At 50.8% G+C, this 14,812-nt stretch overlaps 2 protein-coding genes across 2 annotated transcripts; one reads left to right on the top strand and one right to left on the bottom strand.

The window, feature by feature from the left end:
* Positions 1 to 502: 502 nt before the first annotated feature.
* DFL_003651 (uncharacterized protein) lies at positions 503 to 6,268 on the bottom strand (the record flags this gene model as incomplete). Its single annotated transcript, XM_067632619.1, has 5 exons — positions 503 to 613; positions 666 to 5,663; positions 5,732 to 5,983; positions 6,048 to 6,114; positions 6,183 to 6,268. 5 exons carry the CDS (start codon positions 6,266 to 6,268, stop codon positions 503 to 505), a joined length of 5,514 nt encoding a protein of 1,837 aa, XP_067490870.1.
* A 1,375-nt stretch (positions 6,269 to 7,643) lies between these two features.
* DFL_003652 (uncharacterized protein) lies at positions 7,644 to 14,673 on the top strand (the record flags this gene model as incomplete). Its single annotated transcript, XM_067632620.1, has 5 exons — positions 7,644 to 7,676; positions 7,833 to 7,896; positions 8,230 to 10,754; positions 10,812 to 13,518; positions 13,583 to 14,673. The coding sequence occupies 5 exons, from the start codon at positions 7,644 to 7,646 to the stop codon at positions 14,671 to 14,673; spliced, it is 6,420 nt and encodes a 2,139-aa protein (XP_067490871.1).
* Between the last annotated feature and the right edge of the window lie 139 nt (positions 14,674 to 14,812).

Consider the following 14,812-nt stretch of genomic DNA (forward strand, 5'->3'; position numbering starts at 1 on the left):
GCGCCGACAGCTTGACGATGTTAACAACGATATCTATATGACTGTCGAAGTCGAGCTGAAGCTGAAGTTTTAGGTTTTAGCTCGTGTGGGAAATTAGAAATATCTGCGGCCATCCATGTGCATTGCCAAGACTTCTTACCGCAGAGCCTCAAATCACACCCTCCATTTCGATATAGATCTTAATGTATCGCTTCAAGAGACAAGAAACGATTGAATCCAATTCATTAGCGCTTTTATATACAAGATCCCTTGAATTCATAAAGTAGCAAAAACAAAAATAAACCTCGCGGAAAGCAATTATTAAACCCTGATCGTGAGTCTCGCTTCCATCATGATATGCGCGCAAAGAATCAACAATGAAAAACAGAAAGAAACGACCAAAGACGAACGATCCCATTACAAAAAGTCTCTAAAAAAAAGGTACCGAAAAGTTCGTATATAATTCTATATTCATCACGAAAGCCTCCTCTACCGTAATGATGCATCTATGCATGTATCGTGTTTAAAAAGTAGACACTGCAACTGCAATCGCTTGAACATCGCTATGGCTGATTGTAACCTGGACATCCTTGATTCCATTCTTCTCTGCCGCCGCCAATGCATCTCCGTGAAGCTGTACCCTATATTAGCATGTACCATCAAAGGGAGGAAAGTGTATATCATACCTTAACAACCGGCGCGCCCTTTTCGTCCCTCTCAATTTCAATCTCTACCAACGGTGCTCCAGCACCCTTGCTTTCAACCCCCAAAGTCTTCCAAACCGCCTCCTTAGCACTCCATCTGCCCGCAAAGCTTGCCTGTGGGTTAGGAGCCTGTCGGCAATACTCCTGCTCCCCCTTCGTGAAATTCCTCTCGACAAAGTTCTCATTCTCAATATTGATCGAAGACAACAACTCCACGTCTACTCCAATCTTACTATTGCTCCCCTTCACGCTCGCCAAAGCCAACTGTTCGACAACTTTCCTAGTGTCATCGGGATCGGATGCCTTCTTTGGCGGTCGGTCCGGGAAACTGTAAGACCCCGACTTCTTGTCAGGTGTAACCCTAGCAAGAGGATCCAGGTAGACCGATACCTCCAATTCAGGACTATAAGGAGCGCTATTCTTCGCAACAAACATATTGTTATTGCAAAGCGACGAATGGAAGTATCGGTACGCCTTCTTGTGACGCGCTTCCACCTTGACCTTGTAATTCTCGTATGTCTGCTCGTCGAGGGTGGCGAAGAGGTATTTGGGATGAACACCGATAGCTTGAGCACCCTTTTGTCCGAAACCGAACGAAGTAACGGAGAAAGCCTTGATGCCATCTGTCTGGAGAGAGCGGCTGGGGAAAAGGAGGTAAGAGAACTGCTCGAAGACCTTGTCAACATTGTCTGCATTTCTGTTACCAGGAACGAGACCGGAGTTGAGGACTTGAATAGCGCCGTTCATCATCCATGCACCGGCTGCACCCTTGGGATGTCCGGTAAGGAACTTCTGGCAGACGACGAGCAAAGCGTTACCCTTCGATCTGCCCAAGTGACCCAGCATGTCGTTGAGCGACTTCGACTCGTTCTTGTCATTGGCAACGGTGGAGGTTCCGTGCATACTGGCAACGTCAAGGTCATCAATAGTAAGACCCCAGGTAGCCAAAGCACCACGGAGAGGAGCGATCTTAGGATCGTTCTTCCAGAACTCGTTACCCCATGAGTTGAGAGCCTCGGATTCTTGACGCTTGGCCTCACGTTCAATGTGCTTGGCACGGTCATCAACATACTCTCGCTCAGCGATACCCTCAAGCTCGCCGGATGCCTTGAGAGCAGCGACCTCGTCTTGCAAGTACATGATCTCGGATTCGGTCCATGCCTTGATCTGCTGCTTACGGGCTTCGAGCTGTCTCTTCCTGTATTTGATATCAAGAAGCGGCGACGGGAAGCGGCTTGAGGCTTCACGGGCAGTGGTCATGATACCACGTCCAGGAGCGGGGATACTGCGGCCGGTCTTGTCGGTAGCGGTGGCGGTCAAAGCGACAATACTGTAGATGGGGACGCCCATCTCCAATGCCAACTTGGCGCTCATCAAGACCTGAATACCGCAACCCTGTGCTTCCATGAAACCTGAACGAGTGGTAGTGGTTGGTCTGGACATCTCTCCGGGTGTCCTGCCGTGTGCGAATTCCTCTTCGGCGTTGCTGGTGGCCTTCATGTTTGCGAATTCGTATGAGGCTTCCTCCTGGAAGTCATCGAAACCACCAACAAGGACACACTTGGCCTTTCCGCTGACAATGGTATCGTAACCGATATCGATGGATTCGATAGCAGTAGCACAAGCACCGGATGGCGACTTGATAGGACCGGAAGAAGAAAGGAGCAACATGTTGACCCAAGCGCTCATAGTATTGATGAAGGATTCTTGAAGAATATCCTTCTGGACTGGCTTGTCGGCCCATCGGTCCTTGTACATCGCCTTGAGGGCGTTCACACCACCGACACCGGATCCGACACAGTTACCAAGCTCGGAGACGTGGACATACTTGTAGAATTCGTAAGGATCGGTGATACCAGAGCTCAAGAGACCCTCGACCACACATACGAGGAGGTAGAGAGTGACACGATCCACTTGGCTGATGATATCATCGGGGATACCATAATGTTTAGCGTCCCAGCCGGCTGGGATCTGACCAGCGACCAATCGATCGAACTTGAGAGCCTTGGGGACGAGCAACGTAGCACCCTTCTTGATGCGGATAGTCCATTCTCCAGTCTCAACGATTTCAAAGGTCTCAACGAACTCATTATGTCGTCGTCGGAACTCCTCAGCCGTCTCCTTGGAAGCTTCGAAGGGATCGAGATCCTCTTGGATAACAATTTCTTGGAGAATCTCCTTCTTGTTTGGATCGTACCCTCCGAAAAGCTCTGGCTCAATCAGACGGATACCAGAGTGCTCCAAGATCTGTGCCTCGTATTTGGCCTTGATGTCCTTGTCGTCGACTGGTTCGCTGGTCTTGGCGTCAACCCACCCGGAGTAGTGCTTGCCCTTCAAGGGACCATTGTGATTCTTGATAAGACCCATGATCCAGGCCATCTCAACGCATCCCTCCAAGGAGAACTTTCCGTAGGCTTCCATCTCCCAACGTGTTCTCGAGTTACCCCATGGTCCGATTTCAGCGAAACCGGTGACAACGACAACCTTTTCAAGGTCAACCATGCCACGGAGATCTTGGGCCAGTGGCTCGAGCGATTTGTATTCTGGAAGCTCGGGGAACTCGAACTTCATGTTGGCACGAGGAGCAACAGTGATCTTCTTGTAGAGCTCAGCGGAAGCATCACCGTTGATCACCTTGTGCTCAATGGAAGTCTCACGAGTAACGGCTTGTCGAACTTCGGAAGTGGCCATGATCTCAGCGCGACGAGAGCTCATGATATCCTTCAAGTTGGGCAAGAAGTGAAGAGCGCCGTTGAGATCGGCGAAAACGGGCTCGACCTGGCAAAGGTTGACAATGGTTGGTGCCATCAATCCCAAAAGATTGAAAGCCATCTCCTGGCCAGAGAAAGTGCGAACACCGAGCTTCTCAACAGCTTCGGCAGTGATGTTGTTCATGTTCATAAGACCGGTTCCACGGGTCCATCCGATGACGGCACCGCAGATGGTAAGGTAGCTGGCCCAAGATTCAGAGTGCCATCTGTTGAAGAGGGTCTCAAGGCCCAACTTGGATTCGGAGTAGAGACCATCGTTACCGAAGGTTCCGTGGTTAGGAGACAACGGGAGGACGACCTGAGCGGGCCTGGTTTGAACGCCGGCGGCATGCTTCTGGGCCTTGACGGCACCGATGAGACGGATAACGTTGGTCAACTCGATACGGTGAGCAAGCTCGGACTTGGAGTCAATTGCATCGATTTCACGGCCGTTCTCAGGAATGGCAGCGAATGGGATGATATGGTCGAGATCCCAACCGAGACCCTTCTTGGTGTCGTAGATGTAGTTAACCAAAGCATCGATGTCTTGCTTGCTACCCTGGTTAAATGGAACAACGACGAGGCAGGATCCCTTGGCACCGTATCTGGAGTAGGTGGCCTGGTAGTATTCAGTGGTCTCGCGAGAGAAACGGCTGGTCGTGACAATGACACGGGCACCACCGGAGAGCAACCCCTCGAGAACTCGAGAGCCGATAGAGCCGGCACCTGCACCGGTGATCAAGACGTTTCTGCCAGCGAAGGAGATACCGTTGACGGCAGCCTTCTCCAACGTATCGAGATAGACGCCTGTAAGTTTCTTGCTGTAGCCCCATTCCTGACCGGATCTGCTCTTCAGATGCAGGAAAGGAATGCTTCGCATCTTCGCGTCACCGCTCTTCCCAACGGCGGCGGCAATGCTCCTGACACCCTTCTTCGTCCTTCTATCATTGAAGAGCTGGCCCTCGTTCATCGCCAGGGCCCTGTAAACGTTGGAGTAGAGCTGCTTAATTTGGAGTTGGTCGTTCTTGGAAAGCTTGTGCTGCTGACGGATTATCTTATAAACCTTCTGCAGGTCTTGCTGAACCTTGGTCTTGTTGCCGTATTCGGAAACCTTTCCTCCGGCGGCCATCTCCTTGACGTAGTGCTCCAATTTTCGAACTGCAGGGCGTGTGACTTCGGCGTAGGACAGATTTCCCTGGTTGTCGATTGTAGTCTGCGGACCGGTTGGGTAGTCGACATCCTTGTAGACTGGATCGGCGTTCAGAGCTTCGATACAGTTGCTGAGGAGCTGGCCGGCGAGTTCTTTGGCGAGTTTATAAGTCTCGCCGCGCTCTGTTGGGGTATGGTCAATATTGTATTGCATGAATTCCAACAAAGTAGGATTGCTCCTGTTCATGATCCGGATGCAGTGGCTGACAATGTCACGGTCGACAAGCTTGAGCCTACCGAAAACAACATCATAGTACATCGTGAGAGCGTCCTGGCGAACCCAATTCCACGAGGAGTCGTAGACACGAGCTTTTAGGCTGGAGAAGATCGGAGCGATGCCTTCAGCGTAGTAATCGCCGTGTTCGGCATTCCACAGGTCGAGCTGGGCCTGCAGGACGGCCTGCGATTCTTTCGAACCAATGTGAGCTTTGTCACCGGCTGTGAGATCCATCTTGAGGTATCTGGCGAGGAGCTCGAGCTGCTGTTTGAACAGAGCTTTTTGGTCCTTTGTAAGGGCATCGAGCGCGGCAGGGTCGACCATCATACCGGCTCCGGCAGCAGCAGCGCCTCCGGCGGCAGGCGAGGATAGCGATACACCGGATGCTGCGGCATATTTCTGTGTGATATCGTCGAAGAACGCCTTGGCATCGTTATCAGAACTTAGACGAGCAGCAGGTTCTGCAGTGATGGCCAACAGCAGAACACCGTCTTGTCGACCGGGGCCAAGCCCCCATCTCGTTTCAAGGTATTTTCTGGCAGATGTCATGTTGAAGCCACCGGGCATCTTGGAACTGATCATACGGGCGATTAAGGAGGAACTGTGCTTTCCGAGCTGGCCGTTGAAGGTGGCCTGCATGGCGGCGCCGAGCTCGTCCAGAGGGGCGTCTTCTGGCTTTTCGGGTGTCGAACCGAACTCCTTCTGCAAGTCACCGAGGATTTCATTCTGTAGTGTCGATTTACCTCCAACCAAGTCTTTGATAGCTTTGGAGAGAGGAATGTCTGCGAAACTCTTCTTGAGCTTCTGAGCAATCAAACTTCGCACAACGTCTGTAGCTGTAACCGGAGCGTCTGGAACGGCAGCAGCTGGACCTGCGGATGGTGGTGGGGGGCGGCAGCAGCGCCGGCAGTTGGCGCAGCCGACGGAGACGGGGAAGAAGAAGGAGCAGCCGGTGCCGAAGAAGCAGCAACCGGCTCTGGTTCTTCGGCCTCGGGTTCGGCCTGGTAGTAGATTTCCTTGCCATCCTTGTTGTAGCTGAGAATCTGGCGCTGCAGCGATAATGCAGCATCGTATGCTTCATATTTTGCGGCCAGAGTCCGTCGGGCCATACCAGCTAGTGTGTCCTGTTAGAAAGAGGTTAGATTCGATGCCTGTTCTGGAAGCTGGAGGGAGGAAATAATAGCGTACTGCTGGGCCGACTTCGACGATTCTCTCGGCTCGCTGCTCGCTAAGGATGACATCCTGGGTTTCAATCCTACATTCATCATCATTAATATGCTTTTTCATACAATAAAGAGGTGGTGAGGAGGGGAGGGGAAGTACCATCTGACGGGAGAGGCGAATTGGTACGCGAGAAGTTCAATGAGGAGCAAGTGGGAGAGCTCCTGCTCCTGTTCGTGGGTCGGCATGGCGAAGGAGCTGGAGATATTATGATCAAGTTAGGTATGGATCACAATAAACAAATGATGCTCTTTAAGGATGTCCGACGTACGTAGGTCAATGGAAGGTTGCGGTGGATGGGGGGTCGTGTAGCGTATCGGTGGTGTTTTTGGTGGTACGAATGAACACGAAGAGACAATTAATTGTGTTCAACAATAATGTTCACGCCAATTCTAGATTCAAAAAGAAGTATCTATTCTGAGGGCTGTTTGTGAATTGATACTGCACGAAAAGTAGTGTCGTATAGTATAGTGTAGAGGAGAGCAGAGGAGGAGAGAGTAATGATGATGAAGGTGAAGATAATTTGGTGTGATAAGGTGGAGTGAGTGAAGGAGAAAGGAGCGAGCGGAGGTGCAGTTAATGTTGATAGCTTCGAAGCTGCGACAACACACCGATAAAAGATGATGGAGAGATAGAGAAGAAGGTGATGAAGAGGGTGAGGATTAAAGGATTGAGGACGACAAGGAGGTTTAGAATGAATCAATCAACGGGTCTCCTTCCGTCCGAGGTTTCTCTTTGTATCTATCCTATCTAAAAGAGAGTCTACCAATTGCGATACTCTTAATTTTTAATTTTTGAAGCCGAAGAAAAGGCGTGTCCCCAATGTCCCTCCCACTTGGCCTAGCCCCGGTGCGGTGTCCCCAGCGCAAGCGTCCCCAGAGAGTCAACCAATTGGGAGAGCTGTGGAGGGTCATTATCAAAGGTTATCCGGCCCTCCAGTAACTACCCCCGGCACCAGTACAGAGCAGTAGCATGGCGTGCAGGGGGGAGCTGATTACAAGCTCGCTTTGGTAGCAAGCAGGCTGCCCCAGCTGTTTTCCGTTGGGATGGAATTAAATTCAAACATCCCCATTGCAATTGCCCAATTCAATTCAACAACCTCACCTCTCCGACCCCCTTCCATTCTCTACTCAATTGTGTATCTTATAAGAAATAATATGTGAAAGGTTGAGCTGATTTCGATTGAATTGAGGTGCTCGGCCCAGCCGAGACCCGATGCGATCCGTTATTTCCAAGTAGACCACGTAATGTGTTATATGACTCCCTATATAGATCGTACGCCGTATATTACATTATATCGAGCAGAAGAACTTCTGTAACTGCCCCACGTACGTTACGGATGTACCGACATGCAAACATATCGGATCAAACCTGGCCGTTATCGATAGAACGAGAAAGAATTAATTTAAACGAATAGCGGCGGCGAAAAAGTCGGCTTGTTTCAGGAACGAATTTTTCTTTTGGATTTTCGTCTGGCCGTCCCAACCCCAACGAGATTTTGTATTATATTTGCTCTCTTGCGCTCTGAGAGCTGCTCCCCGGTACATTGATAACTATCCCGGGATGCAGATGGTAGACATTCGGGAAGCAGGAAGCGTATGCAGGGATTCGGAACCCACCTTTTAGCGTGGCCCGTTTTCTCGTTGGCAACTTTGCTGCACCTCAACAATTAAACCGCCCACAGACGCCAAATTGCAAATTGTGATCCATTGTACCATAATATATTCCAAGGTCACTCTGATTCTCACGTAGGTGCTGCTTCCAGTCAATATATTGTATTGTATTGCGGGTTCTGGGTGTTCCGGAGCTAAAGAAGGTAGCTTCCTTTCTGCCGGGCAAGGCCTTATCATATTAACTCGGTCTGAAAGAGACTCCCAGAGAGCTTCATTGCTTCTAATTCTAACTACATCTTCCCACTCCTCTTCCTCCTCCTCTTCCTTCTCATCATCATCTTTATCCTCCTCATACCCACTATCGCTGCTTCTCATTCTGCTACCTCTTATTCCTTCTATTCGCGATAGATATACACTATACACGATAGATTGTAGTCTTGTTCACTCAATTGACTCTTATCTGCTTCTCCACGTCCCCTCGATAACAACTACTTTTACCAGAGGAATACCACGGACGCTAAAACAATCTTTAATAGCAACAGCTTCTCATCCTTCTCCTCTTTCTCCTCCTCTTCTTACGATGTACGGAACCGGCATCGCCACCGGAGTTTCTACTCCTCATACCGCCTCATCTCTCCGACCCCTCGTTCTCTCGCACGGCTCTCTAGAGCATACCCTCCTTATCCCCACCAGCTCCCACTTCCACGCCACACAGCTACGGGATCAATTCAATGCTACACTACCAACTGCTACAGAAGAATTAGCACAGGACGACGAACCTTCGTCCGTTCCGGAGCTTGTAGCTCGCTTCTTAGGTTATGTTGCGACCCAGGTCGATGAAGGTGAAGACGACGAGCAGGGGTCTTACGAAGATGTCCTGAGACTCGTCCTCTCCGAATTTGAAAGCCGTTTCCTACGAGGTAACGAAGTTCACGCGATAGCTTCCACTTTACCTGGAATCCCCTCAAAACACCAGGTCACCATCAGATCTTACTATGCTGCCAGGTTGGCAGCTAACCGACCCATCAAGTCCCATGCCTCGGCTCTCTTGCGAGCTGCCGAGTCTGGCAATGCCAAACTATTTGCGATTTTCGGTGGACAGGGAAACATTGAAGAATACTTTGACGAGTTACGCGAGATCTGGACCACCTATAGTGGCTTGATCGAGGATTTCATCTCCAGAACCGCATCTCTCCTGCTAAAACTGTCAAGCGACCCCAGAGCCGGCAAGGTTTATAGCAAGGGTATTGATATTATGAGATGGCTGCAGAACCCTGACGTTACACCGGATATCACATACCTGGTTTCTGCGCCAGTTTCCTTCCCATTGATCGGTCTCATCCAGCTCTGCCACTATGCCGTCGCTTGCAAAATCCTCGGTCTGGAACCGGGCCAGGTCAGAAGCCTCATCAAGGGTACCACGGGTCATTCGCAGGGTATAGTAACTGCTGCAGCTATCGCCCTGGCTTCGTCGTGGGAATCCTTTGAAAAGGTCGCCAAAGACACAATTGAATTGCTTTTCTGGATCGGATGTCGTTCGCAACAGACCTACCCGGTTACGGCCCTCGCCCCCTCCACCTTCCGAGACTCGATGGCTCAGGGCGAGGGTTCTCCCACCCCCATGTTGTCGGTGCGAGACATGCCAAAGTCGGCGGTACAGACTTATGTCGATAAGACGAACCAGCACTTGCCCGCCGACAGGCACATCCACATTTCCTTGGTCAACGGCGCTAGAAACGTCGTCGTAACTGGTCCGCCTCAGTCGCTGTACGGTCTCAACTTGACTCTTCGCAAGGTCAAGGCCCCAACCGGTCTCGACCAGTCCAAGATCCCCTTCACCCAGCGTAAATCTCGCTTCGTCAACCGATTCCTCCCCATTTCGGCTCCCTTCCACTCGCCATACCTTCAACCAGCTGCCGCTACCATCGAAGCTGACGTCAAGCACATCGTTTTCTCGAGAAACGACTTCGGCATCCCGGTCTATGAAACCCACAAGGGCAAAGATCTGAGGACTGCCGAGGGCGACGACAATGTAGTACCCGAACTCATTCGCATGATCACCCACTACCAGGTTCAATGGGAGAAAGCGACTCAGTTCCAAGGTGCCACCCACATCCTCGATCTCGGCCCCGGTGGTATTTCTGGTATTGGTGCTCTTACCCACCGAAACAAGGACGGTACTGGTGTCAGGGTTATTCTCGCCGGAACCATTGAGGGATCCAGCGCCGAATTGGGCTTCAAGCCAGAGCTTTTCGATAGAGACGATGCTCATGCTGTGAAATACAATGTCGACTGGGTCCGAGAACATGGCCCCAAGCTTATCAAGACGAAGACCGGGGAGACCTACGTTGATACAAAATTCAGCCGTCTTTTGGGTATGCCACCGATTGTCGTCGCTGGTATGACGCCGGCCACGGTTCCTTGGGACTTCGTCGCTGCCACCATGAACGCCGGATATCATATCGAGCTTGGTGGTGGTGGTTACTACGGTGCTAAGGGTATGACGGAGGCGCTTCGAAAGGTGGAGGCCGGAACGACCCCCGGTGCTGGCATCACTATCAATTGTATCTACGTCAATCCTCGCGCCATGGCATGGCAGATTCCGTTGATTCAGAGCCTCCGCGCCGAGGGTGTTCCCATCAACGGTTTGACCATCGGAGCCGGTGTTCCATCCCTCGAAGTCGCCAACGAGTACATCGAGACCCTCGGATTGAAGCACATCGCTTTCAAACCCGGCTCTCTTGACAGCATCCAACAGGTTATCAATATCGCCCAGGCGAACCCAACTTTCCCCGTCATTTTGCAATGGACCGGTGGTCGTGGCGGCGGCCATCACAGCTACGAAGACTTCCACCAGCCAATCCTCGCTATGTACGGCCGAATCAGAAGATGCTCGAACATCATCTTGATTGCCGGTTCCGGTTTCGGCGGTAGCGAGGATACTTACCCATACCTTACCGGTAAGTGGGCGGAGAAGTACGCGTACCCACCAATGCCGTTCGATGGTATCCTCTTCGGTAGCAGATTGATGGTTGCGAAGGAAGCACATACGAGCAAGAACGTAAGTACATTGATCTATCATAGAAAATACGACGAAATGACTAACCAAATGAAACAGGCCAAGAAAGCTATCTGTGACGCTCCTGGTTTGGAAGACCAAGACTGGGAGAAGACCTACAAGGGAGCAGCCGGAGGCGTTATCACAGTCAAGTCCGAGATGGGTGAGCCGATTCACAAGCTTGCGACCCGTGGTGTTCTCTTCTGGCACGAGATGGACCAAACCATCTTCAACCTTGACAAAGCCAAGAGAATCCCTGAACTCAAGAAGCGACGTGACCACATCATTAAGAAGCTCAATGCTGACTTCCAGAAGACGTGGTTCGGCCGCAACGCTGCCGGCGAAGCTGTCGATCTGGAAGACATGACCTATGCTGAAGTTATCAATCGTATGGTTGAGCTCATGTACGTCAAGCACGAGAGCCGATGGATCGATAAGTCTCTCAAGAGCCTTACCGGAGACTTCATCCGCCGTGTGGAAGAACGTTTCACCACCGGCGAGGGCAACCCGTCGCTTCTCCAGAATTACGCCGACCTAGATGACCCATTTCCTACTGTTGTCAGAATCATTGAAGCCTACCCTGAGGCAAAGACTCAGTTGATCAATGCCCAAGATATGCAACATTTCCTCATGCTCTGCCAGCGCCGTGGACAGAAGCCGGTTCCTTTTGTTCCCGCTTTGGATGAGAACTTTGAGTTCTGGTTCAAGAAGGATTCTCTATGGCAGTCCGAGGACTTGGAAGCTGTCGTAGACCAGGACGTTGGCAGAACATGTATCTTACAGGGTCCGATGTCCGTTCGATTTTCTACAACTGCTGACGAGCCCGTCAAGGATATTTTGGACGGCGTCCACAACGGTCACATCAAGTCTTTGATCGCTGATTTGTACGACGGCAATGAATCATCCATTCCTGTTGTCGAGTACTTTGGTGGAAAAGCTATTGAAGATGTCGATGAGCCTGACTTTGACGGCCTGACCATCATCAAGGACGGTAACAAGCTTGTCTACAGACTCTCCACTTCCCCCTCCTCTCTTCCAGATACCGATGTCTGGCTGCGTCTCCTTGCTGGAAACTCTCATAGCTGGCGCCACGCACTCTTCACTGCTGATGTCTTGGTTCAAGGCAGCAAGTATCAAGACAACCCGATCAAGCGCATATTTGCGCCTGCCGCTGGCTCTTTGATTCACATTATTAACCCGGATGACCCGGAAAACACCATCATCACTCTCCAGGAGGCCAGCCAAGGACAATGGACGAAGACAATTGAAGCCAAGAAAGAGGGCAATATCGTCAAGCTCGAACTCATCGAGCATCGAACTGCCGATGGAAAGCCATGCGTCATGCCTCTTCTCTTCCAATACCACCCAGAGACTGGCTACGCTCCTCTTCGTGAAGTCATGGAGGGACGAAACGACCGCATCAAGGACTTCTACTACAAATTGTGGTTCGGCTCGGATGAGAAGTTTGACTTGTCTACTTCCGTCGAAGATGTCTTCGACGGTGGTGAGGCTAGTGTTACTGGTCAAGCTATCGCTGAGTTTGTTGACGCTGTCGGTAACCGCGGTGAGGCCTTTGTTGAGCGTTCTGGCTCCGAAAAGCAGATCTCTGCACCAATGGACTTTGCAATTGTTGTCGGCTGGAAGGCCATCATCAAGGCTATTTTCCCCAAGGCCATCGATGGGGACTTGCTCAAGCTCGTTCACTTATCGAACGGCTTCAGGATGCTTCCGGGTGCTGAACCTCTCCAGAAGGGAGATACCGTCACCACCACCGCCCAGATCAATGCTGTTCTGAACCAAGACTCCGGCAAGATGGTCGAAGTCACCGGTACCATCTCTCGTGAAGGCAAGCCGGTCATGGAGGTCACCAGTCAGTTCTTGTACCGAGGTGTCTACACCGATTTCGAGAATACCTTCCAGAGGAAGCAGGAGACCCCAATGCAGGTTTACCTTGCCACGACCAAGGATGTTGCCGTGTTGCGATCCAAGGAGTGGTTCTGTCTCGATGATCAGGAAGTCGATCTCTTGAATAAGACTCTCACATTCCGTCTCTCCACCCTCCTCCGTTATAAAGACAAGGAGACCTTCAGCAGTGTTCGTACTCTCGGTCAAGTTCTGTATGAGCTCCCAACCAAGGAAATCATCCAAGTTGCTTCTGTCGAGTACGAAGCCGGTAGCTCGCATGGCAACCCAGTCATCGACTACCTTCAGCGCAACGGAACCTCCATCGAGCAGCCAGTCCTGTTTGAGAACGCTATTCCGTTACACTCTAAGACTCCGTTGGAGATCCGTGCACCAGCATCGAACGAGGCCTACGCTAGAGTTTCCGGTGATTACAATCCTATCCACGTTTCGAGGACATTCTCAAACTATGCCAACTTGAAGGGAACAATCACACATGGAATGTACAGCAGCGCCGCTGTCAGGGCATTCGTTGAGACTTGGGCTGCTGAGAACAACATTGGTCGTGTCAGGAGCTACACTGTCAGCTTTGTGGGGATGGTGTTGCCAAACGACGACATTTCGATCAGTTTGAAGCACTCGGGTATGGTTGGTGGTAGGAAGATCATTAGCGTGGAGGTTATCAATAAGGAAACGGAAGATAAGGTTTTGGTCGGTGAGGCGGAGGTCGAGCAGCCGGTCTCAGCGTACGTCTTCACCGGTCAAGGTTCGCAAGAACAAGGCATGGGCATGGAGCTCTACGATAGCTCTCCGGTGGCTAGGGAGGTTTGGGATAGGGCTGATAAGCACTTTATGGACAATTATGGTGAGTTTTTATCTGATATTGCCAATCTACGGGAACTTTTTACTAACAATATTCTCTCTCTTAGGTTTCTCGATCGTTGATATTGTCCGACATAACCCCAAGGAGCTCACTGTTCACTTCGGAGGACCTATCGGAAAGGCCATCCGTCAAAACTACATGGCTATGACGTTCGAGACGGTCAATGCTGACGGTAGCACCAAGTCGGAGAGAATGTTCAAGGAGATTGACGACAACACTGCTTCTTACACTTACCGTTCGCCGACTGGTTTGCTTTCGGCTACTCAGTTCACACAACCAGCTCTCACGTTGATGGAGAAGGCTAGCTTTGAGGATATGAGGAGCCGGGGTCTTGTTCAGCGTGATAGTATGTTTGCAGGTCACTCTCTCGGAGAGTACTCTGCTCTCGCCGCATTGGCTGAGGTCATGCCGATTGAGTCGTTGGTTTCCGTTGTGTTCTACCGTGGGTTGACCATGCAAGTTGCGGTCGAACGCGACGAGCAAGGGCGATCCAACTACAGCATGTGCGCTGTCAACCCGTCCCGTGTGTCCAGGAACTTCAGCGAGCAAGCGCTGCAGTTTGTTGTGGACAATATTTCTACCGAGACGAGCTGGTTGTTGGAGATTGTCAACTTGAACGTTTACAACCAGCAGTACGTTTGCGCTGGAGACCTTCGTGCATTGGATACTCTTACGGCGGTGTTGAACTTTTTGAAGCACCAGAACATTGACATCCAGAGTCTGATGCAGAAGTTGTCACTAGATGATGTCAAGGAGAAACTACTTGAGATTGTGCGAGAGTGCCAGAAGCAGACGGAGGCCAAGCCACGACCGCTGGAGTTGCAGCGAGGACTTGCAACGATCCCACTGCGAGGCATCGATGTTCCCTTCCATTCTACTTTCCTGAGAAGCGGGGTTAAGCCCTTCCGCAACTTTTTGATGAAGAAGATTAACAAGAGTTCGATCGATCCGAGCAAATTGATTGGGAAGTATATTCCCAACGTGACGGCTAGGCCGTTTGCGATCACACGGGAGTACTTTGAGGATGTTTATAGGTTGACGAACAGCCCAAGGATTGGTAATGTTTTGGCGAATTGGGAGAAGTATGCCGGGGAGGATGGAACTGTTAATGGGGTTCCTGAGGTTGTCACCGCTTAAGACATTTTATTAAAATCAACCAATGATGTTTTTCCTTTTTGCATTGTATAGCTTTTATTTAGAATCGTCAGGGCGTATGCATGTTTCTTCCTTTTTTTTTTTTCTCAGCCCCGTTCAATAGGTACTTCGCTAGATAGAT

The sequence above is a fragment of the Arthrobotrys flagrans genome (assembly GCF_004000055.1).
Source record: "Arthrobotrys flagrans strain CBS H-5679 chromosome Unknown unitig_0, whole genome shotgun sequence".
NCBI classification, from domain to species: domain Eukaryota; kingdom Fungi; phylum Ascomycota; class Orbiliomycetes; order Orbiliales; family Orbiliaceae; genus Arthrobotrys; species Arthrobotrys flagrans.